Consider the following 26,407-nt stretch of genomic DNA (forward strand, 5'->3'; position numbering starts at 1 on the left):
TCCGCCATCCTAGTCACTGCCGTTGTGTCTTTGGGCAAGACACTTTACCCACCTACTCCCAGTGCCCACCCACACTGGTTTTAATGTAACTTAGATATTGGGTTTCACTATGTAAAAGCGCTTTGAGTCACTAGAGAAAAGCGCTATACAAATATAGTTCACTTCACTATCGTTTGACCACAATCAAAAGTATGTTCAATATTGTTGGGCGTATCGCTCTAAATATCGATACCAAAGTGGGTGTTGGTATAGCGTGGATACTTTCTTGCATTGTCTGGTCTGCGCAAACACATTTTACTCCCCTTTTTAAATATTTGTGTGTAACTGACCCTAATAAGGGGTTTATTTTAATGCATTGTCTTGTATGATTGAATTAAGTTGCATTTTTATTTGATAAAAATATTTTCCGTGCTTTATCATAATCAACAAACTGGAGGCCAACTCGAAAGGTATTCAAGGACTATGACATTTCAAGTCAGAGTATCAGCATCAGCGATTCCATCACTGTATTTACTTGGCACGGTATCAGTTCGATACAGTAAAATTAGCCATTTTTCCATGTTGCATACAAGTTTGCACGATTGTTTTTTTTTTGATTGAGTCACACTGACTTGTACGCGAATGTCCTCACTTGGTCTCACGCGAGAAAGGAAAGATGCTGCAAATCGTTATTCAATCATCCATTTTTGACACTTTTAATAATTAAAGGCCTACTGAAATGAGATTTTCTTATTTAAACGGAGATAGCAGGTCCATTCTATGTGTCATACTTGATCATTTTGCGATATTGCATCATTTTTGCTGAAAGGATTTAGTAGAGAACATCCACGATAAAGTTCGCAACTTTCGGTGCTAAGAGAAAAGCCCTGCCTCTACCAGGAGTCGCAGACGATGACGTCACATGTTGATGGCTCCTCACATATTCACATTGATTTTAATGGGAGGCTCCAACAAAAAGTGCTATTCGGACCGAGAAAACGACAATTTCCCCATTAATTTGAGCGAGGATGAAAGATTCGGGTTTGAGGATATTGATAGCGATGGACTAGAAAAAAAAAACCGCGATTTCCGATGTTTTTAGGCACATTTACTAGGATAATTCTGGGAAATCCCTTATCTTCCTATTGTGTTGCTAGTTTTTTAGTGAGTTAAAGGCGGCATAGCTCGGTTGGTAGAGTGGCCGTGCCAGCAACTTGAGGGTTGCAGGTTCGATTCCCGCTTGTGCCATTCTAGTTACTGTCGTTGTGTCCTTGGGCAAGACACTTGCTCACCTACTCCCAGTGCCACCCACACTGGTTTAAATGTAACTTAGCTATTGGGTGTCACTATGTAAAGCGCTTTGAGTCATTTGAGAAAAGCGCTATATAAATATATAATTCACTTAAATAGTACCTGATAGTCGGAAGGGTGTCTCCACGAGTGTCTTGACGCGCAGTGTCTCAGGGGAGGCGACGGCAGCTATGGACGGGACAAGCTCAGCTTTTCTCCGGTAAGAACTGATTCTTTAACCACAAATTTTTCACCGGAAACTACTGGTTGACATTCGGTAGGGGTCCATGTTGGCTTGACCGCGCTCTGATCCATAGTAGAGTTTCACCTCCAGGAATTTTACACAAGGAATCACCGTGTGTTTGTGTGGCTAAAGGCTAAAGCTTCCCAACTCCATCTTTCTACTGTGACTTCTCCAATATTAATTGAACAAATTGCAAAAGATTCAGCAACACAGATGTCCAAAATACTGTATAATTATGCCGTTAAAGCAGACGACTTTTACCTGTGTGTGTGTGCAGCGCTCATATTCCAAACAGCCCGGGACGTCTTGCGTACACGTCATCATTACACGACGTTTTCAACAAGAAACTCCCGGGAAATTTAAAATTGCAATTTAGTAAACTAAAATCAATCAATCAATCAATGTTTACTTATATAGCCCTAAATCACTAGTGTCTCAAAGGGCTGCACAAACCACCACGACATCCTCGGTAGGAAAACTCACACCCAGTGGGACATTGGTGACAATAATGACCCAGTATTGACATGTGTTGCAATGTTAATATTTCATCATTGATATATAAACTATCAGACTGCGTGGTGGGTAGTAGTGGGTTTCAGTAGGCCTTCAAAGGAGCGCTTTGTTATCATTATTGAGTGGTTTGCGTTCGTGTGCATCAAATCCCAGGGAAGTGTTTCCTGCAATATTATCAATATATTATTTTTTAGAGCCGAATAAAAAAAAAAAACAGTGTCATATTGAATAGTTTTCCCCAAATAGCTCTATGTGACAGTTAACAGTTAAATGAGGGAAAAGCCTCCTAACTCCTCCCACAAGCAGGACTCTACTGTATGCAAATGTGGAGATCTGGTGCTTGCATGGTTGTGTTTATTGTACTTACTGTGACCTCCTGCTGGTACACATTTCACAGCACCGGCTGGTAAGTGCTTATTTTCCATTTTAATGCAGCAGTGACAATCCTTTATTAATGTTTTGTGTACTATTTGGTCACTTGTAGGTGAGCTAAATGTAGAATACACACTGTCAATGATTTAATCATCTCAATTCAAAAGGCTCATTTCATGTCAAAAGAGTGCAAATCCTATATTTATCTCTTGATGTTATTTATGTTTATGCGACCTGGAAATGCAACAGAAAATAAGATATATTTATTTTTAACCAGTGTTTATTTTCTTGTGAAGAATCAAAAGACAAATGAGTGACCCTTTGGGAGCCGCAAATAACATGCATTTTTTTTTGTATGCAACTACTTCCATTCCTCAGTAATAAATATAACTTGGATGCTGTGGCAGAAAATGTTTAAAAAAAAATCTTAATTCAATTGGAACAAACTGAATTTTTTTTCCTATTTGATCTACTATTTCTTTTAATAAAACAACCCGTCTTATTTACTATGTAAATCAGGTTACTGCTGTACTTGCTATTATATTAAGGTACAATTTTAATATTGAAGTTAAACCTTTCATGGTTTTTATAGCGATGGTTCTCCAACTTTTATCTCCAAGTGCTGCCACAATGAGCAACATTAAAATACAGAAGCATAGTGAGCGTATGTAATCATTAAAAACCAAGCAGAGGTTTTATTTAACGAGTATATGTACAAAACCCCAAACCAGTGAAGTTGGCACGTTGTGTAAATGGTAAATAAAAAAAGAATACAAAGATTTGCCAAATCCTTCTCGACCTATATTTAATTGAATAGACTGCAAATACAAGATATTTAATGTTAGATCTGGTAAACTTTATTTTTTGCAAATATTAACTAATTTGGAATTGGATGCCTGCCACAAGTTTAAACAAAGCTGGCACAACTGGCAAAACAAACTGAGAAAGTTAAGAAATGCTTAACAAGCAGTTATTTGGAACATCCCACAGGTGAACAGGCTACTTGGGAACAGGTGGGTGCCATGATTGGGTAAAAACGCAGCTTCCATGAAATGCTCAGTCATTCACAAACAAGGACAGAGCGAGGGTCACCACTTTGTAAACAAATGTGTGAACAAATTGTCCAACAGTTTAAGAACAAAAATGCTCAAGTTATTGCAAGGAATTTAGGGATTTCACCATCTACGGTCCGTAGTATCATCAAAAGGTTCAGAGAATCTGAAGAAATCCCTGCATTTAAGCGGCGATGCCGTGACTTTCGATCCCTCAAAAACGGATATCAGTGTGTAAAGGATATCACCACGTGGGCTCAGGAACGCTTCAGAAAACCACTGTCAGTAACTACAGTTGGTCGCTACGACTGTACCATGGAAAGCGCTCACGCGGCGGACAGCGGAAACGCTTTAAGGACACCCTAAAAACCAGTCTCAAGGGCTGGGGTCTGGACCCAGAGACCTGGGAAGCTGTTGCCCAGCACCGTTCAAACTGGCGCTCTGCAGTCTGGCATGGTGTAGCAGACTTCGAGGAAAAACGGATCCATGAAGCCGAACAAAAGCGACAGCTCCGCAAGACAAGAGACTGTTCCTCCCTCTCAGCCAGCCAACCCCCAGCCATAACCTGCCCTCACTGCAGCCGGTCATTCCGTGCAAGGATTGGCCTCATCAGCCATCTTCGCACACACAAATCAACGTGAAGTCACCTGGTCATCTTCGAAAACGAAGGACGAACATGAAGTGCAAGTTAAAACTACTAGGCGAAGCAAAATCCATTTTAATCAACAACACCCAGAAACGCTGCCGGGTTCACTGGGCCCGAGCTCATCTAAGATTGACTGATGCGAAGTGAAAAAGTGTTCTGTGGTATGATGAGTCCACATTTTAAATTGTTTTTGGAAACTGTAGACGTTGTGTCCTCCGGACCAAAGGGGAAAAGAACCTTCCAGACTGTTCTAGGCGCAAAGTTGAAAAGCCAGCATCTGTGATGGTATGGGGGTGTATTAGTGCCCAAGGCATGGGTAAATTACACATCTGTGAAAGCACCATTAATGCTGAAATGTACATACATGTTTTAGAACAACATATGTTGCGATCCAAGCAATGTTATCATGGACGCCCCTGCTTATTTCAGCAAAACAATGCCAAGCCGCATTCTGCACGTGTTACAAGATCGTGGTTTCGTAGTAAAAGAGTGCGGTGCTGTAGTCCAGACCGGTCTCCCTTTGAAAATGTGTGGCGCATTATGAAGCCTAAAATACGACAGCGGACTGTTGAACAACTTAAACTGTACATAGAGCATGAATGGGAAACAATTCAACCTGAAAAGCTTAAAAAAATGATCTTCTCAGTTCCCAAACATTTACCGAGTGTTGTTTAAAGGAAAGGCCATGTAACACAGTGGTAAAAATGCCCCTGTGCCAACATTTTTTCAATGAGTTGCTGCCATTAAATTCTAAGTTAATGATTATTTGCAAAAAAAACCCAAAAGTTTCTCAGTTCAAACATTAAAAATCTTGTCTTTCCAGTCTATTCAATTGAATATAGGTTGAAAAGAATTCGCAAATCACTGTATTTTTATCTATTTATTTATGATTTACACAACGTGCCAACTTCACTGGTTTTGGGTTTTGTAATATTTTTGAGCCACAGTAACATTACAAACAGTTTGAACAGTAACACTATGTTTGAATATTTAATGAAGTGAGTCCTTGGCGTACCACTAGTGTTTGAGAATCACTTATTTATGACATTTTGTAGACCTTTCCGGTCATATTACGAGTGAAACTACGAGACCTTAATCATGTACGTTGTACATGTAAATCAGACAATTTTTTTTTTTTAGTATCTGCAAAAAAAAACAACGCTTGATTTCTGTATTTTAAAACGCATTCTTTTGTTATTGTACATTGTTAAAAAAAATTAATCCGTAGATTTTACAATACAAATCTGGCAGCTCAGTCGTCAGAATGAAAGTTTGATAAATAACTAACAAATATTAAAAGCATTTTGAAAAAATAGCATTTTATGAATACTCTGTAGAATGAAGTGAAACCATGAATGTCTCAGTAATTGCTTATTTTTGTCACTATGATATATATTTATATAAATATTTATTATGTAAGTTTATTTAACCGATCGTTTTACTGCAACCTATTTTTAAATCTACTGTGAGCGAATAAAAAAATAGCACTTTGGTTCTATTTAGTGAAAAACTCACTATAAAAAAATGTTTTCTCAGTATTTCATTTTTTTCCAGATTATATTTACAGTTCTCAGAAGAAGTTCGTTGAATTTAGTCACGTTTGCACCTATTGGGTAATGTAGCGGTCTTCTACTATGTCTATACGAGGAAAAGGCAGTCCCCGCTCCTCTGGGCTGACCAGGTGTTATCATTTAAAACTCACCCCTCCCTGTCAATTGGCTTGCAGGTGTGAGTTAGTGTTGCAGCACCGTCCGCCATTTTCTTTCGTCGCCAACAACACTACAGTTGTTGTAGTAGTAGTCGTCATTACTACTTGTTTTCTTTTTTAAATAATTGTTAGCCCGCGTTACTTTTTTTAATAGTGCATTAGGGGCAAAGGCTTGATTGAGCAAGGTGTTGGAGAGCCACGAACAGAAACTGTAACACGAACATTGAGGCTGAAGAAACCAAAGGTAGGAGTGAATAATCTCATGTTCTTATGTGTTGACGACTGTGTTAATTTAATCTACTGTTTTTTTTTTTATCATTGACTTTGTCTATTTCAATGAAGTCTGTTTAGGAACGAGTGATGTGCGATTACACTGATTTTGTGCATATACACCTAATGGAGGGGTCACCAAGGTGGTGCCCGCGGGCACCAGGTAGCCCGTAAGGACCAGATGAGTAGCCCGCTGGCCTGTTCTAAAAATAGCTCAAATAGCAGCACTTACCAGTGAGCTACCTCTATATTTTAAATTGTATTTATTTACTCCCAAGCTGGTCTCGCTTTGCTCAACAGTTTTAATTCTAAGAGAGACAAAACTCAAATAGAATTTGAAAATCCAAGAAAATATAAAGAGTTGGTCTTCACTTGTTTCAATGAATTCATTTATTTTTTTACTTTGCTTATTATAACTTTCAGAAAGACAATTTTAAAGAAAAAATACAATCTTACCTTTTTAAATTCCTTCCTCTTCTTTCCTGTCAATTTAAATCAATGTTCAAGTATTTTTTTTTATTATAAAGAATAATAAATACATTTTAATTTAAATCTTCATTTTAGCTTCTGTTTTTTCGATGAATATTTTTGAAATATTTCGTCAAACTTATTATTAAAATAAAAAAACATTTTTTTGTCAAATCTAGAAAATCTGTAAAATCAAATTTAAATCTTGTTTCAAAGTCTTTTGAATCTCTTCTAAAAATTTTGTTCTGGAAAATGTATTAGAAATAATGATTTGTCTTTGTTAGAAATATAGCTTGGTCCAATTTGTTATATTTTATAACAAAGTGCAGATTGGATTTTAACCTATTTAAAACATGTCATCAAAATTCTAAAATGAATCTTAATCAGGAACATGTTTTAATGATCCATAAATTTATTTTTTTTACTTTGTCAGAAAGATTTGAATTAGCTAGTTTTTCTCCAATTTTTTGGGTTGGATTTTGAATTTTATAGAGTCGAAATTGAAGATAAACTATGTTTCAAAATTAAATTTTTCTTTTTTTTCGTGTTTTCTCCTCTTTTAAACCGTTACATTTTTTTTTCATCATTCATTCTCTAAAAGAAACCTTCCGTTAAAGGAAAAAAATAAGACTGAATGACAGACAGAAATACACATTTTTTTTTAATATATAGATTTATTTATTAAAGGTACATTGAGTAAATTGGCTATTTCTGGCAATTTATTTGTGTATCAAACTGGTAGCCCTTCGCATTAATCAGTACCCAAGAAGTAGCTCTTGGTTTCAAAAAGGTTGGTGACCCCTTACCTAATGTGTCCGGTCAAATTTAGAATAGAAAGTACTTTATTTATCCCTGGGGGAAATTCAGCACCACAGTTTGCTCACAATAAACAATAATAATAATAAATAATATATGACATATTTTATATATATATATATATAATTTATATTCTACATTTAAGTGCAGTCAAGAAGGAACATATGCATTATACAGTCTGATGGCTGTCTGTATGAAGTACCCCCTGTGTCGTTCCGTGTTACAATTTGGGAGTCTGAGCCTTCCATTGAACCTTCTCATTCTCTCCGCAAGCTCCGAGTGTAGTGGGTGGGAAGTGTTTGAAATTTGAAAAAGTAGTGTATCATGATAACAAATAAATGATTAATGATGTTATTCTTAATCCAATTTATGTCTAATTCTGAATGTAGCATTACAAAAAATGTCCCGCAATAAAATGATCCATATACACTTGCTGTTTTACAATATTTTTAAGTTTATATTACTGAGTGACTACTTTCAATTACCAGCTGTTTTCTTGCTTTCGCGTTACGTATTTACCAAGGCGGAAGAAATAGTTCCCACCAATTATATATCATTTTGACAATATCTGTGATTTAGTTACTTTACACCGTTGTTTTTTACAATGATAGATTATCCACAATAACAAAAGTATTAAAAGTATCTTTTGATTTGAGAATCCGTAATCCAGCGTAGAGATCTACTGTCGACAGGTCAGTATCCGTCCGCACATCACTAATATGTGCTGTTTACATACGTGTTTATACTGTATGTTTGTGTATAAATTTGTTTTAAGACGGGACTTAAATGCTTCTACTAAGTTAGCATCTCTAATATGTTCTGTTTATATACGTGTGCGTATATACAGTAAGTTTGTGTATCAATTAGTTTTAAGATGGGACTTAAATTCTTCTATTGAGGCAGCATCTCTAACTAATATGTTCTGTTTAGGCAGCACGGTGAAAGAGGGGTTAGTACATCTGCCTCACAATACGAAGGTCCTGAGTACTCCTGGGTTCAATTCCGGGCTCGAGATCTTTCTGTGTGGAGTTAGCATGTCCTCCCTGTGACTGCGTGGGTTCCCTCCGGGTACTCTGGCTTCCTCCCACCTCAAAAGACATGCACCTGGGGATAAGTTGATTGGCAACACTAAATTGGCTCTAGTGTGTGAATGTGAGTGTGAATGTTGTCTATCTGTGTTGGCCCTGCGATGAGGTGGCGACTTGTCCAGGGTGTACTCGCCTACCGCCCGAATGCAGCTGAGATAGACGCCAGCGACCCCCCGCGACCAAAAGGGACAAGCGGTAGGAAATGGATGGATGTATGTTTGTGTATAAGTTAGTTTTAAGATGGATCTTAAATGCTTCTACTGAGTTAGCATCTCCAACTAATATGTTCTGTTTACATACGTGTATGTGTGTATATACAGTATGTTTTTGTATAAATTTGTTTCAATATGGGACTTAAATAGATCAACTGAGGTAGCATCTCTAATATGTTCTATATATACACATACAACTACGTGTATGTGTATATCCTGTATGTTTGTGTGTACATTAGTTTTAAGCTGGGACTTAAATAGATCAACTGAGGTAGCATCTTTAACTAATATTTTCTGTTTACATATGTGTATATACTGTACGTTATAAGATGGGACTTAATTGCTTCTACTGAGTTAACATCTGTAACAAATGTGTTCTAATATGTACTGTTTACACACGTGTAGGTGTATATACTGTATGTTTGTTTATGAATTAGTTTTAAAATGAGACTTAAATGCTTCTACTGAATTATCTCCAACTAATGTTCTGTTTCCATACATGTATGTATATCAACTGTATAAGTGTGTAAAGCACATGTGTCGAACTCATGGTCCGGGGGCCAGATCAAGCTCGCTACATCATTTGATGTGGCCCACGATAAGGCTGGAAATATGCGTCAAAGCATTTTATTATTTCTGTCTAAATGTATTCATTTTGACAGAAAATAGACTTGAATTGCATGCTATTGCATATATTTTCAATTAGTATCTAATAATGCAACAAATATTTTTATGTTATCATACATTTCAAACTTCAAAATGTTTGAAATAAAAAATATTAAATATCTGCTTCACTTATGATTTCAAAGCAAGTCATTGTAAAAATCATACACAGTAAAAGCACATGTAGATTTTACGGTAAATCATTGGCAACTTCTGTTTTTTTTAACTGTGGTACCATTTTTATTTTTTTTTACTTACAGTGATGTGCATTAATATTCTGGCGACGGACCTGCCAGTTTTAACCTAAAAACTACCATTTTTTTTTTTGTGTGGATGAATAAATATAATATTCAAAGGCTGATGCAAATACGTAATATCATTTGTATTATTATTCCAGGTTACAAGGGACCCTGTCAGGACAGCCACACTGTAATGTGGCCCTCAATGACAATTGACAACACTTGCATTGTATGTATGTTTAACAGAGTACATGTTTATTTCCATTTCAACCCTATTGGACTGCCTTTAAAGTAATATAAGTACACTTTAGACTGGATCTTGCCAAATGTGTGAAACTTGTTATACTATCCTGAAACAATGTGATAAACATAATAGGGAACCGCATGATTTGGTTTGATTCTTGGGGGCAACGATTGGATTCAGGATCGATTTTGCATCCAGAATCAATACTTTTTTTAATAACATTGGGTGCCAGTTTTATGATTGACTACATTTCTCTGTAAAATACCCAAACAGCTCTGATAAATGCCTATATTTCTTATAAGAAAACTGGTTTTGTGAAATACAATTGTACCTAAACATTTAATCAAGTCGACTATAAATAAGGCAACAAGAGAAGTATCCAACACTACTCTTTTCTAAAGTACACGTGTACAGCAGATATAGATCATCCACATCAGGGATGTCCAAACTTTTTCCATTTAGGGCCGCAGACTGAAAAATCAAAAGCAATCGGGTGCCATTTAGACATTTTTATTTTAAAAACCAATACAATATATGTATAACTAATATACATTTAGGCCTCCACTCAGGCTTGATCCCGGGGACCCCAAAGGGTTTTGGTCAAAAAAATATTAATGTGTCAAAGCTCAGTATTTTGTTTTATTATTATTCAAGTTTTAAATTTTCCAGATCAACATTAGGTCCATCTGTCAATATGATTTTAAAGATTTAAGTTGATTGCTCTTTTTGTCAAAGAAAACCCTGTTTTTTGATGGGGAAAAAAAAACAAAATATGCAATATCACCCAATATATTTTTTGAGTGGAATATTTGTCTGTGTGGCTGCACAGGACATATTGGGGGGAGAATACCAACTTTCTTTTTGACACTCCTGTGATATAGTGAACTGAATCATTTGATGCTTCATTTAATGCTGCTTAAAGTGAAACCTTACAGGTTAGGCTTTGTTGAATCTATAGTTTAAAAAAGACAACTGAGCAGCACTATTTTTACATAATATGGTACCGCCTTCTGCCCGGTTGTAGCTGGGATAGGCACCAGCGACCCTAAAAGGGAATAAGCGGTAGAAAATGGATGGATGGAGGACAGAGTTTTTCAAAATGTTTTGAGCCGAGGCGTATTTTTTTTCATTGAAAAAATCCAGAGGCACACCACCAGCAGAAATCATTAAACAAAACTCAGTTGACAGTAAAAGGTCGTTGTCGCAATTTTTGGGTATGGCTTTAAACCAGTGGTTCTTAACCTGGGTTCGTTCGAACTCTAGGGGTTCGGCGAGTTGGCCTCAGGGGTTCGGCGGAGCCTCCTCTACGGAGGTCAAGACACACCCGACTCATGTAAATAAAAACTTCTCCCTATCAGCGTATTATGGATATGGCAACAGCAGAAGTCACACTGACTTGCAGGTGTGTCATTCGATGGGAGTTCACGCACTGGGTTCATGACCAGTCCATTCTGTGCACCAGTAAAAAAACAAAAAAACAGAACTTTGTCTTGAATTAAAAAAAAACAACAAAAAAATAAACTTTTCGCTAAAAAAGGGTTCGGTGAATGCACATATGAAACTGGTGGGGTTCGGTACCTCCAACAAGGTTAAGAACCACTGCTTTAAACCATAACCAAGTATTCATCAGTATAGCTCTTGTCTCAAACTAGGTGTACTGTCACATCACGGCGTGACTTATTTGGAGTTTTTTGCTGTTTTCCTGTGTAGTGTTTTAGTTCTTGTCTTACGCTCCTATTTTGGTGGCTTTTTCTCCTTTTTTTGGTATTTTCTTGTAGCAGTCTCATGTCTTCATTTTCGAGCGATATTTCCCGCTTCTACTTTGTGTTAGCAATCAGGAATATTTCACTTGTTTTTATCCTTCTTTGTGGGGACATTGTAGATTGTCTTGTCATGTTCGGATGTACATTGTGGACGCCATCTTTGCTAGTAAGTCTTTGCTGTTGTCCAGCAGTCTGTTTTTATTTTGTAGCCAGTTCAGTTTTAGTTTCGTTCCCTAAGCTTCAATGCTTTTTCTTAGGGGCACTCACCTTTTGTTTATTTTTTAAGCATTAGACACCTCTTTACCTCCGGGCTGCCTCCCGCTGTTTCCGACATCTACAAAGCAATTAGCTACCGGCTGCCATCTACTGAGATGTAAGAGTATTACACAGTGACACTGCTGAGCTTTAGACACCACCGACACTCAACACATCATTTGCAGACTATAATTACTGGTTTGCAAAAAATATTTTCAACTCAAATAGGTGAAATTAGATAATCTCTCACGGCACACTAATGTGCCGTGGCACAGTGGTTAAAAACACTGATATAGGGTATACCTCGCCTTATGCCCGAATGCAGCTGAGATAGGCTCCAGCACCCCCCATGACAAGGACAAGCGGTAGAAAATGGATTGATGGATAGATATGAATACATCATATGACATAATCATAATAATAGGCTGTAGCCAATGGGTTTGTGTGCTGCCTTATGAGTGCATGTGACTTTAAGCCAAGTACAATTTGATGCTAACTTTAGTCATACACTTATTTCCTCATGAATTTACACGACTTTGACTCAGTTCTTGGATTTTCATGTCAAAAAAACGTCAAGTCACATGGAAATATAACTGTCGACATGGTCGGACTCGTGTAGTTGTATTCTGCCTTGCACTGCAATAGTGCTGCTGGTGGCCTGCATGCGTGCTTAATGTGTGCAAAAGAGGCTTTATTGTTTCTAATCCTGTTTTGCTGTGTTTTATTTGCCTTTATGCTTCCATGAGCTCCAACATTGCACTTCCTGAGTCCTTAAGCTGCGTAACACGGACCCTTACACAGTAAATAATTGTGCCATTATGTTAATCTCGTTAATGTTCTCGTTGTGCAGGTTTCGAATATGGACAGTATGTTAGAAAATCTTGCCAAAACTGTAAGTGTTCTTTTGTTGTTTTTATTTTTTTCCCATACCCAATAGGAGCTGCTAGTTATTTCTTCTAACTCTTTTGCAGGAGTTCATCAGTGTCTGCGTTCAAAACCCAAAGCGCCATAAAAAGGACGGCTGGCACTCCCACGTGGACTATGAAATCATTTTAAACGTGAGTACGGCTAAGTTCGGCGTATCCTCAAGTGTCTATCCTAAACTTGTTGATCTATCTTTAGACGAATAGCATGTGTTTTCGCAAGAAGGCTTCACGTGTGCGGCGGCGTTACAGCGAGTTTGTGTGGCTGCGACATTGTCTGGAACAAAATGCCATCATCATGTAAGTTCCCACTTTGTTGGCAGTGAGAAAAATGTTACTCTGCTCCATACAGTGGAGACCTAACACAGATATTAAATATCATGTCCTCACTTTTATATGAAAATACTACTACCATTGGGAACCTAATATTTATCTGTACCAACAACAAGGAGTTGCTGACATTATCACTTTGTATGAAGTACATAATCTATCCAAGGATGGCGACCACGTTGTTTTAATTGGAAGCAAAATAAATGCCCATAGGAAGTAGGTTTGTATGGTATAGCGGTGCTAATGAATAAAAAACGGTACTATAGTATGTTTGAAAAGTACCGGTTCCCAATGTATTTAACGGGCAAGACAGCACGCCATCACATGACATCACTGCTTTTACGAGCAAAAGAGCATGTTCGGCAACGCACAATTACGGAGTACTTGCAAGCAGACACGGTGTGTAGACAGAAAAGGGTGAACGGACGCATTTTGGCCCTAAAACTAAAGATGAAGGTGAAGCAGTAACACTGAAACGCCCTCAGGAAGAGGTGCTTAGACATGGCTGGCTAGCTGGCAGCTAACATCCATCTGCAGTGATTTAGCTACTTCTAAATCACTAATCCTGGCCTCCATGGCGACAAAGTAAGTTTCTTACAAGTATGTATCATTATCACTGCAGGACGAGGAATAGCTAAACATGCTTCACTACACACCGTAGGAGGATACAATAGCTCACCGTCGTCACAGCTTACAAAAGCCAGCGTTCCTGAATGCAAACAAATGCCATGGGTGGATCTACACCTGATATCCACTGTAATGCTACCAAGTACAAGACCGTATCTAGGGGCGGTATGGCGCAGTGGGTAGAGCGGCCGTGCCAGAAAGCTGAGGGTTGCAGATTCGCTTCCCATTTATGGACATCAAAGTCGCTGCCGTTGTGTCCTTGGGCAGGACACTTCACCCTTTGCCCCCGGTGCCGCTTACACCGGTGAATGAATGATTGGTGGTGGTCGGAGGGGCCGTAGGCGCAAACTGGCAGGCACGCTTCCGTCAGTCTACCCCAGGGCAGCTGTGGCTACTGATGTAGCTTACCACCACCAGGTGTGAATGAATGATGGGTTCCCACTTCTGTGAGCGCTTTGAGCATATAACAATAGAAAAGCGCAATATAAATCTAATCCATTATTATTATAGTCGATACTGCTATGATTACATCGATATTTTTTTATCATCACAAAATCTTTATTCCTTTTAAAAAAAATTCACATTATGATTATAAACTCAGTAAATATCTCCCTGGTCACATGAGGACTTTGAATATGACCAATGTATTATCATGTATTCACTTGGTATCGGATTGATTCCTAAATTTGTGGTATAATCCAAAACTAATGTAAAGTATCAAACAACAGAAGAATAAGTGATTACATTTCAACAGAAGTTTAGCTAGAACACGTTGAAACGGAAAATAAGCAGATATTAACAGTAGATGAACAAGTACATTAATACATTTTTACAGCTTGTCCCTCATTGTTGACGAAATAATAGAATGATATATGACACAATATGTTACTGCATACGTCAGCAGACTAATTAGGAGCCTGTGGTTACTTACTACTAAAAGACAAATTGTCTAGTATGTTCACTATTTAATTTAAGGACAAAAATGTTCTTTGATTGCAATAAGAAACCTATGTTTAATGTACTCTAAGATTTATTTGTTAAAATAAAGCCAATAATGCCGTTTTTTGAGATCCCCTTTATTTACAAAATTATCAAAGTATCGAAATACATTTTGGTACAGGTACCAAAATATTGGTATCGGGGCGACCCTAATAGGAAGTAATAAAAAGTAAATTGGTTGGTTCCTCGGTCGAACTGTCAACATCCGGGCAAATTTAAATAGCATTGCGTAATACAAAAACTGAAAGTTAACTTTATGCACTGGAGTTGGGAATATTTGCTAACCTTACCATTCGATCTAATTCCAGTTCTCAACACCAATCGATTTCAGAATTGATTCTAGAGTCAACACAATTTTGCAATCTATTTTTGGTGTAGAAAGTCACATAATAAAACCCTTTCAAAATAGGTGACAGGGTGCAAAGCCTCCTTTTGGTAGCTGATTTTTATACATGCAGTGATTTAAGCATGGAAAAGGAAAATCTTTAAAAATAAACAAAAACAAAAAAAAAAGATTCTTAAAAATATTTAAAAAAATTAATAGATTTAGAATAGGATTGAATAATCGCCATTCGGGTGTGACTCACATCTTTCGAGCACCCCAAATATTCATTAAGTTAAATATATTCGGCTTTCAGGTGAAATTTCAGGATGAAGCTAAAAAGCATTACAACTGTTACGATCAACTATTTTGGCCTTTGAGTCCCGATGCGTAACTTCGATAATGGAACTGAAAATATATTGTAGCACATTAGGTAAAAACTAAGTCATATTCCTATAGCTTATCTTAATAAATGTGGAATTTGCTGGTATTGTTTTCAATAAGATGATGTAGTAACTTTTGTGGCATGAAATGCTCCATAGAGTTCTTTTTAACGAAATAAACAAAAACTACGACTGGCTTCCATTTAGGTTGTGCCGTATCCAGAGACGTACTCCTTAACTTGGTAAACAAAATTAACTTTTAAAAAGGACAAAAAGAAAAAAAATTGAATTACTTCTTGGTTTTAAGTTAGACAAATATTTAAATTGGAACAACAGATTAATTCCGTTGGACAATTCAGTTTTTATCATCAAGAATTTTGGCAAAAATTTTGTCAATTGTATGTTTTAACGACTTTGAGCGGGTTATCCATGCTTTTTTTTTTTCATCACGTTTTGACTACTGCAGCTCCCTCGACGTTTGAATGAACCAACCAGGCCTCAATCGCTTGATTGGAGTTAGTCTAAAATGCTGCTGCTCACCTTCAAACTGGCACTAAAAAAGATGAACAATTACCCCTATTTTAACATCCATTCACTGGCTCCCGGTTGATTTCAGAATTAATTTTAAAATATTGTTTGTTTTTAAATCCCTTAACGGATCAGCGCCACAATATGTCCGACTTTCTAAAAATGTACACTCCTACAAGGTCTCTGAGGTTAGCTGAACATTTTTTTCTTGTTGTCCCCAAAACCCGTTTAAAATTCAGAGGTGATTGTGCATTTTCTGCTGTGGCTCCAAAACTTTGGAACAATATCCCTCTTGGTTCCCTCTTTAAATCTTTAAAAGATATTTTTACTCTTTGACTTTTAAACCTGCATGACAGTTGTGTGATTTTAGTCCATTTTATCTGATGTAGTTTATGCATTTGTTTTGTTATAGTTAAATGTTTTATGTTATTGACTCTCCTTGTATGTCTCAACTTCTGTGCATCACTTTGTGAAACTTCTGTTTTTTGAAAATGTGCTATATATACCTGCTCAGTAGCCTTGTGGTTAGTGTCCTCCCTGAGATTGGTAGGTCGTGAGTTCAAACCCCGGCCGAGTCAGACCAAAGACTGTAAAAATGGGACCCGTAGCCTCCCTGCTTGGCACTCAGCATCAAGGGATGGAATTGGGTTTAAATCACCAAATGATCCCTGGGCGCAACCACCGCTGCTGCTCACTGCTCCCCTGTGGGAATGGGTCAAATGCAGAGGATAATTTCACCGTACTTAGTGTGTGTGAAAATCATTGGCACTTTAATTTTAACTTTAAATAAAGTGGATTGCGTTAGTATTATTAAAATCAGGGGCAGAAAAAACGTTGCGGTCTGGGTGCCTTTTCCATAATTTGTGGCCCTTTTTACTTTATAGTTTTTAGTCTTTTATTTGAAGGGACAATGCACAAAAACATTAAGCTCAAAGATAGACATGTTCTGTACCAAATTATAGCTAAATAGCTAATCTCCGTCTGCAGTCCCTGGCTACCTAAATTAAAGGGATACAAAAATCATGCAATACCATTATGACAATAAAATCATACCATATCATGTAATCAAATTTAGAAAAGTCATAAAATGCCCTTTTATGGACACATGCTTAATATACAATACAACCACACCTCATGTACACCATTACACAAAGACAATACATGCTCTTGTTCACGTCTGTCATTTGTAAAAACCATGATTTTAACACACACTTCACAATTTACAACAAAAATGCTGTCATGGAAAAATATAATACACATTAAGTTGATCTGTCAAACATAGTGCCCACCTTTAGTAAACCGTGTGAGCAGCTTTGATTGCTCCAAAGCCGCTTTTAGTTTAGTGTCATTGCGGCCCGTGCACTTTGGAAGGCCAATAGTTTGAAATATTATGGCAGTCTGTGAGCATCTCCTGTGGAGCTCAGTGTCAATATATCCAACGTTTACATTTCCGATGACACGAGGTTGACCATACTCACTGGAGCTGTGTCTGGAAGTTAACACATTTAATCACATGGTTGAAACGCGATTCTGAGGTGAATACTTCATCAGCTGCCCCAAGTTACATTTTCCGCCACGGGGTGGGAATTAATATCTTAGAAGCGGCTTCACACTGTCGATAGACTAATTCGTTGCTGCCGTCCTTAAAGTTCAAGCCGGTGTTCTGTCAAGACACATACCCCCCTGGAATTGAGTTTAAAAACATTGTTTTTAACTTTATTTTGATCACAGCTACCAAAATACTCTCACATGTATACAATTTTAACAAGTTAAATAAAAAAGAAAAAAGAAAACTTGCTCCGTCCGAAAAGGAGCAGGAACGAGCAAAGGCTTATCACACCTATCACTCAGAAATTACAATGTGATTAGTTATCAACCGAATTCATGTTGACCTTATTGAACATTTATTCAGTATATATTAGTATTTAGTATATAATTACAGAATACATATATAATTAAATCCATCAATACACAAAATAAACTAATTTCATCAAAGGTAGTTTATATATTAGTATTTAGTATATAATTACAGAATACATATATAATTAAATCCATTAATACACAAAATAAACTAATTTCATCAACGGTAGTTTATATGAATTATTATTCCCCTGATATTTAGTGTCTTTCTTTGTTTTACCTATCAAGAATATTTTTTTCTTTTTCAACTAAATTATGTTATTGCTTTTTTCATTTCTTCATGCAGTTGTTTTCACCCCACAACTGAGCACACACTGTCCCTCTTTTAAGAGTTAACACATGGCTCTTTGAAATTTAGTGTACCCATCAAATGATCTTTTCCATCTGTCTTTGAAAATCTTTTGGATATCTGGCGGCAGCAGATTTTTTCTTGCTTTATAAATTAATTGCGCAGGTTTGAATTTCACCAATACATGCAACTCCTGCATGTGTGTAACAAGGAATATGGAAATGTAGTTTTGTCTCCCATGTGTGCCACGCCATGATCGGGGTAGCTCTCGTACCATATTTTCCGGACTGTAGAGGGTACCAGAATATAAACTGCACCCATTGAATTAAAAAAAAAATATATATATACAGACACATTTTCTATATTAGTCGCACTGGACTATAACTCGCAGGTATATACGTTGTGAAATGAATTATTTACTCCAAAATATTCATTAAATGTTTATTTACATTAAGTGTTTCATAACGGTGCCTGTAACACTGTAGTAAAATGGTTGATTAAAGAAAACAGACGTCAGGGTTACCATGAATTGATTAACGTGGACCCCGACTTAAACAAGTTGAAAAACTTATTCGGGTGTTACCATTTAGTGGTCAATTGTACGGAATATGTACTGAACTGTGCAATCTACTAATAAAAGAATCAATCAATCAGGGTCATGGACCCAATAACTGTAAAAGCTAGCTTTCCACTCAGCTAAACAAACTCAATAACTCCACGGTGACGTTTTGGTGAACTGAGGGATTTGTAAAACTGAAAGAATACAGAAAGAATGCCATAATACGAACACGGACATTTGTAAATGTGTTAGCATACTAGCTAATGCTAACAACGCTAGTTTGATTACATTACAATAGCATGTACAAATATGCATAAGAACAATCCTACACACCATAAGTGGGACGGTTTAGTAAGTAACAATTGTTTGTTATATTGTAAAACTTGTAAACGCTGCTTTTGAGTGATGAATAAAGAATCCATACGTGTAGAACTGCTATTGACAACTAGAAGACGGAAAGGCACTTGTACTTCCGGTTCAAAGCTTTAAACAGCAGGAAACCCTGAAGGCATTCACCCAGCAGCGCATGCTGTGAGCAAACTTGTCCAAAAGATGGCGCCATAGCACAAACAATAACTCCATTTCAGCGTCTTTGCATGTGTTTAATAAACTATACAGCGAAGAAATCACCATAAATAAGCCGCAGGTTTCAAAGCGTAGGGAAAAAGTATCTGCTTGTATTCTGGAATTTATGGTACCTTTTTTACAGGTGAATTCATTTGACCTTTAAACTTTTGTACGTACATGTTTGTTTTCTACAAAGGTAATGGACCAATAAATGAGCAGGTTTAATTACAATGCTATTGTAATAAATGAGCAGGTTTAATTACAATGCTTTGTCATGTTCACATTTTGACATCCGCCTGGAAATGGATAACTAGTACATGGTCATTGATTACAAATGTTAGGCACACTAAAATTTAATTCTAAGTTCCAACAAGGTCGTGTTTACCCTTTTTCATCATAATGATGTAGCATTAAATACAACAAAGCCATAGATGCAGCAAAACCCAGTGGTGGAAGTGAGATGATCACTGAGCTCTCACAGGTTGTTTTGTGCTAAAGTCACGTCAGGAAATGTTTACCTCAAACACGATTCCTTTGTCTATCACAATAAACCAGTGGATGTTTTCCTTTTTCCTCCCCTCAGAGAAGTGCCCAAGTTGCCCCCTTGGAATCCTTTCTTCAACCTGAGGAACCCACAGCAAGTCAGCCAAAGGATGAAGGGCCTGCAGGAGTTTTTAGAAAGGTGCGGTTTGTCTGGCGGAGAAGGAAAAGTCAGTCTGGCGTAGTGGAGGCTGACCTGGTGGACAATGCTTTCATTGCGTGTGTCTTTTCCTCTCCAGTGCTCTTCACACACCGTTGTTGCTGTCCGACAGTCGGCTCCATCTGTTCCTCCAGTCCGACCTCAGCATCGCCAAGATGGAAAGGTGTGCTATTGGCAAGAGCAGGTACACGGTGGCCGAGGCCATTCAGCGCTGCGGTGGCGACTGCGTCAGTCGATTGGAGGACAAGGCCTCGTTTGACTCTGACTATGAGAGGTATCTCAATCTTGAATTACTTATTTTTAACCCTCAAGGGACAACGGCTGACTTTTTTTGTCCTTTCAACTCTATTTTTTGTTTTGCCAATTTAGGTAATTTTTTTCATGTTAGATTTTAAAATTGTCAAATCTGTCTCGGATGTTTGATACACTAGCAATTATTTGACAATACCCCAAACAAGACATGATAGTCCTTCATTTTTCAAAGAGCATAAAACATTTTGGATTCATATTTTTTTTTATTTGCTCAAATTTCTCAATCAACTTTAGCCCTAAACAAAAATGTTTTTATTTGAATGTGCCGATTGATCAGTATTGGCCGACTTCTGTGCGAAACGATGTGATCACATTGCCGATTAAAGTCTTTTAATGCCAATCCTGACTTGCTAGCAGCTAATTGTCTCATATTCTGTGTGGAACTGCTCCCCAATGCTAATTACCTCAGCAAATATCTGCATTCAAGTATTATCACTGGAGAGCCAGGCAAAACTTGTTACACATTGAGATCAAACCAGGAGCAGGCGTGCTAAGCTAACTTAAAAAGAAACGCCCAAAAATAAATGCTTTGTAAAGTTTTGAAAAGTGTTAAAAGATCCGCATTGCAGATATTAATAAGAAATCAACTAGTAGAGGAAGAAAAGTCTAGAGCAGGGGTCTCAGACACGCGGGCTAATTGCGGCCCCCGAGACGTAATTTTGCGGCCCCCACCTTAATATGAAAGTTTAATGTTAGTGCGGCCCGCAAGTTTTATATGAATGGCGCTTGACAGCGTTGTATTATTTGGGTCCAAAATGGCTCTTTCAACGTTCGGGGTTGCCTACACCTGCCTTAGTGGAAAAGCGGCAAATGAGTGAAAGCGACAGAGACGTTGCCATGGAGACGAGGGTTTTTTTACGTGCCTGGCTGCAGTCACACTGACATCTGTCCGTCAGTAATAACAGTCCATGATAACCTGGACCAATTCAAATCGTTATTTGTTTTTTTTATTGTTTAATTTGCATTGCCTCACACGATGAACACTACATATATTTCTTAATGACGCCAGATAACACCCCGGGAGCCGTCACTTTTTTGCGCTCGCTATCCCGGTACTTTCCCAGCTATCATCCGCCGACCGCCGTGTTGCTGTAGGGAGGGAAAGAGGAATGACATACATTGCGGAAATAACATTATTCTCTGTGCGTCGGCTAAATATAAATATACTCCACAACCCAAAACATGTCTTTTTCAAAGCATGCAATAAAGTGAAGAGTTAGTGATGTGCAAAGACAATTCCAGGATTAGTGGGAGATGCAATATTTCCATGTTGAGCACAGGGGCACCCTGATGTGTCTTATTTGCACAGAGAAAGTTATGGTGCACAATTTGAAACGTCATTAAACAACTAGACATGCTGAGGAGTATGCAACATTTTTTTTTAAGAAATCTTTTCTTGCGGCCCAGACTCTGCGTCCAGTGGCCCCAAGGTAAGTTGAGTTTGAGACCCCTGGTCTAGAGGAAGGATAATATAACTGTTGGTGTGTCGGCAATATCACAATCGGTATAGTAAGACAAGGGAAGATAATTCTTTAAATTAGTCGTGTCGATACCAAGGGGATGAGTAAATGATTAGGTTGATGAATTTTACTTTCTCAATTGTTTTTTGTTAATGTTTACAAACTTGGGTAATGATTCCCAAGATGTAGAATTTGATGAATATTAAAATGAGTAGATGGTAGTTATTGCCTATTGATTTGTAACAAGAGAATAAGGATCCAGTTTAAGTATTGTTCAACTGTCACCATAAATACACTGAAAAATGTACAGCTAATGCATGTGATTGATACCGGCCAATCACACTCATGTACGATCTGTATCGGCGTCAAAAACCCTGAAGCAACGTCCGTCGTTTGAAGGACTTTTGATCAAACGATGTCACAGTTGTCAATGGGTATTCATTTGCACAACATTTAGTTATTGAACTGATTTAAACACACTAATGATAATGGATTAGATTTTTATATAGCGCTTTTCTATTATTATATACTCAAAGCGCTCACAGAAGTGGGAACCCATAATTCGTTCACACCTGGCGGTGGTAAGCTACATTTGTAGCCACAGCTACCCTGGGGTAGACTGACTGAAGCGAGGCTACCAGTTTGTGGCTACGGCCCCTCCGACCACCACCACCTATCATTCATTCACCAGTGTGAGCGGCACCTGGGGCAAGGGTGAAGTGTCCTGTCCAAAGACACAACAGCAGAGATTTGAATGTCAAGAGGCGGGGAGCGAACCTGCAACCCTCAGGTTTCTGACATTTCACGTCATGCCGCCCTTGACGTGTGATATTATCTGGCCAAAAAGGACAACATAAAAAAAAAAAGTTATGTTTTAAGACTAAAGTTTGAGAGTAAAAAATATGAACCAAATGTTTTTAGACCCTTCATCAACTTAAGGACTTTGAAGTCCTGTTTGCCTAAGATAGTGAAAATGGAGCGTGCCCAGAGGGATAATTCCAATCAATTCTTTCTGTTCATCTTTTTTTAGCAGTTCCTTTTCATCATCGGGCTTGGGCTTAAGTGTGGACAGCACCAGTCTCAGAAGTCCCCTTCCCTTCCTCGGGTCACCCGGCTCCTGCACTTGTCATTCAGTCACCCATAAAGCGGCCGAGTGACGCCTGAGGCGCTGCATTTATTCCCTTATTAACCTCCAGAACATTTTTCTAATTGTATGCTCTTTTTAAAAAAATTATATCTGTGGTGTTTTTTTTTCTTTCTTTGAGTAATACCTGTTATTTCATCGAATGTGTACTCTGAAAAGAACTATACATGTTTTTAAAGAAATGTACAGTAAACCTATGTTTATAATCTTAATTGTTTATATTTTTATCTGCTCTGAAGCTGAGGTTAGTTCGGTATGTTTTCAATTGTATTTTTTTTTTAAAGAAAGATTTATCAGGAGAACACTTTTATGATCTGTTAAAGGATGAATAAACTCTTTATGAAGAAAATGGCTCTGCTGGATATTTCAGCCGTGCGCTCCACAGCCCAGTAGAGGGAGTAGAGACTTCACCGCAGCCTGGGTGCAGGTAAAGCTCTGGCAGCGCCCCATCCAAATCAATGTTCATGACCATGTGTACCTTACAGGGCTTTCTACTCGCAGCGGTTACCAATATTTGGCTGGACAAGTTGAAACCTCGCTATGACTTGAGTTAGCGTAAAATCAATTAGCCGTGATACTTTAAAACTCCTTATTCTCTGGCAGGTTCTTGTTGGATGGACAGTATAATAGACAGACAAAAGGAAGGCGATGTCCGCCGTATGACAGCTTCCCAGGTAAGACGACAGCAAATTAATGACTGAAGGTGTGTGGATGTGTGACAAGGATGTGGAAATGAGGGTCAGAGGTAGTGGACAGCTTTGTAAATTGAAAGCTGATGACATAAGCGAAGGCTCATTAAAGGAGACAGCACCTGTCCCCCGTCCGTCCTCCAACAGCTGGACCGACACGGGCCGGCCCAACAGTGAAGCCAGCCTGTCCCTGGATGTGCACACGAGTCATAATGAAGCTGTCAGCCACAAACACACTGGCGGACTGCCCACCAGCATTTACAGCAACACAAATGATGATTTTTCTCTTTCTCCCCACTCCCTTTATGCTTGGAGGCTCCGTTTCATTGCAGTTAGGCTTAACCTTATCAAAATGTCCAATGAAAAACAGCCAGTGTTTATTTTCAAGATGTAACCCAAAAGCTACAGGAGGAGGAGGAGGGGGGGCTGCTAACATTTAGATATTGAGCATTCAGTGTGCATATCTATTTCAGCTTGGTAATTTATAACTCAATTTCCAGTGTGCACTCGAGCACTTCATACCTCCAAAGCAGCAAACAAAAGGCCCAGCCCAAATTGTATTTCAAGGCAATTAGGGTATCCACTCAGTTGTGAAAGCACCGCCATGCAGAGGCTGTGGACCCATCTGATAGTTTTAATTGTTCATTTTCTGTCACATTAGTCAACTTCAGTGCTGAACTTTTCACAGTCAACACATAAAATGACAACCATCACAACACTTCTTGTTACCCCAACGCACTTCTCATCAGGGTCCCCAAAAAAGCATCAAAAAGCTCCAATACATCCAAAACAGCGCAGCGAGGATCCTGATGAGTGTCCAAGCGTGATCATATCACACCTATCCTCAATCCTAGTGCATCCCGGACCGAATTCAAGATTAACCTGCTAACACAACAATGCATCGATGGCAAAGCCCCCTCCTACCTCAAGGACCTAGTTTCCCCTCAATCTCCTACATGCAACCTCCGCTCCTCAAACCTACAAACAATAGGCCGCCAGGCTTTCTGCTCGACTGCACCCGAACTCTGGAATGCTCTCCCCGACCATTGTAGAGCACCACAGTCGGTCGACCGTTTTTAAGAAGGGACTAAAACCCACCTTTTTAGCACAGCTTTTATCTAGTTTCTCTGCCTTCTTGTTTTTAAATGCACTGCTTGCCTATCTGTTTTATCCAGTGCTTTCATGTTATTTCTATTTCAATTTTGTATTATATATTCTAACTTTCTATTTTTATCTTACCTTTTTTTATACCTTGTAGCATTTTGAGATTTTAACAAATGTAAAGTGAGTTACAAATGAAATTATTATTATTATTATTATTACTTCTTGGTGTGGCGCGGCAGACTTGTCCATGATTTTTTTTTATGCTAGAAGTTCTTCCTTATGCCCTGAAGCGCTGCTATTTGGAAGTCAAGACCCAATAGTACCTTTTTAAAATTGCTCTAACATGTGACTTCATGTGATACTTTAGCATTTTGAGACTTTAGGTCCGTGAGCATGTAAAACCTTCTGTTAGTCTTTAAATGTTCTAAAGGCCTTGCACCTTCTAATCTATCTGATTTGCCTTTTTCCGTACCAACCCTTGCAGTTCCTGAGGTCCTCTGGCACGTGCCTTTTATCTTTACCAAATACCAAACCCACGGTGAGGCGGTATTTAGCCACTACGGCCCCCCACCTGTGGATCGGCCTGCCAGAGAGCATTGGAAATATATATATAATTTTTTTTTTTAAAGGCTAAAAAGACACCTTTTTAATCAGGCTTTTTACTGATCATGTTAAACTCATGTTTTTTCTTATTTATTACTATCATTCTGTTTTAATTAATGTATATATTTTATTACACTTTTTTTTAATCCTCCGTTTAACACTGGAGAAATTTGTTATTCATTCTCCAGTGTTGATGCGTCAAAGCAGGCGTTTTTTCCTCAATCTTTCATGCCCTGTTTTGTTTTGTCAATTGCTTGAATTTCACTGAAGTCGTGTCCGGCTCACATTCCTTTTCATTAAATATGCGTGGTGGTCAAGCGAGGTCTGTTCTCGATTGTTACTCGGCACTGTTTGGCCTTTCTCAAAGAAAATAATGCCCTGTATTTGTTGTTTTTGGCTGTATGAATCGTTCAAATGCCGAAAAGGAAAAACGTTTCTTCAGAGTTCCTCGAAAGGTACTCAAAATCTAGTCCAAGGGAGCACAGTAGAGGAATGCATGAATTTGCAATGATTAATTTGTCAGAAGTTTGATATAAGTTTAACTTTTGTTATTTTACATTCAAGTATTATCTTCTTACACACGTTTGCTACAAGTGTTTTGAAAAACACCAACTCGGTAAGTCTAAATAAAAAAGCAAATGTGAGCAAGACCTAAAAGAGTCAAGTTTTTACCAAATACAATAATCCTGAATGAATCTTTCAGCACATACCCAATGTTAACATCTACAGTTATACCTAGATAAACATAAAGTAATCTTTCAGCGCATACAATGTTGACATCTATAGTTATGTTAAACAATCGTAAGTGAATTTTTCAGCACACAATGTTGACATTTATAGTTAGATTTTTATAAACAATGCAATTAATCTTTTAGCACATACACAATGTTGACATTGATAGTTATGTTAATAAACAATCATAAATGTATCTTTCAGCACATACACAATGTTGACATCTATAGTTATATTTTGATAAACAATCATAAATAAATCTTTCAGCACGTATTCAATGTTGACATTTGCATTTATAGTTATATTTTTTATAAACAATGTAGTTAATATTTTAGCACATACACGATGTTGACATCTATAGTTACATTTTTTAATGAGCAATCATAAATTAATA

General features: G+C 37.8%; 1 protein-coding gene across 3 annotated transcripts; it reads left to right on the top strand.

The window, feature by feature from the left end:
• Nucleotides 1-5,800: 5,800 nt before the first annotated feature.
• snx10a (sorting nexin 10a) lies at nt 5,801-23,234 on the top strand. Of its 3 annotated transcripts, none has more exons than XM_061881464.1 (8): nt 5,801-6,048; nt 9,719-9,789; nt 12,673-12,714; nt 12,794-12,880; nt 12,945-13,045; nt 19,853-19,951; nt 20,049-20,243; nt 22,775-23,234. In XM_061881464.1, the coding sequence occupies exons 2-8, from the start codon at nt 9,754-9,756 to the stop codon at nt 22,896-22,898; spliced, it is 684 nt and encodes a 227-aa protein (XP_061737448.1). In that variant the 5' UTR covers nt 5,801-6,048; nt 9,719-9,753; the 3' UTR covers nt 22,899-23,234. The 3 variants fall into 3 exon arrangements, with proteins under 3 accessions (XP_061737448.1, XP_061737447.1, XP_061737450.1); XM_061881463.1 differs by having other exon boundaries at nt 5,804-6,048; nt 22,772-23,234; XM_061881466.1 differs by lacking the exon at nt 9,719-9,789 and having other exon boundaries at nt 5,804-6,048; nt 22,772-23,234.
• Nucleotides 23,235-26,407: the final 3,173 nt, after the last annotated feature.

Source organism: Nerophis ophidion, linkage group LG21 (assembly GCF_033978795.1).
Source record: "Nerophis ophidion isolate RoL-2023_Sa linkage group LG21, RoL_Noph_v1.0, whole genome shotgun sequence".
Classification (NCBI taxonomy): Eukaryota; Metazoa; Chordata; class Actinopteri; order Syngnathiformes; family Syngnathidae; genus Nerophis; species Nerophis ophidion.

Excerpts from the sequence above, each read along its gene's own strand:
- snx10a (XM_061881463.1), top strand. The coding sequence starts at position 9,754 with ATGTGGCCCTCAATGACAATTGACAACACTTGCATT. Across the intron at positions 9,790-12,672 it reads CAATTGACAACACTTGCATT|GTTTCGAATATGGACAGTAT; the intron begins GTATGTATGTTT and ends CTCGTTGTGCAG. Across the intron at positions 19,952-20,048 it reads CTGCAGGAGTTTTTAGAAAG|TGCTCTTCACACACCGTTGT; the intron begins GTGCGGTTTGTC and ends TTTCCTCTCCAG.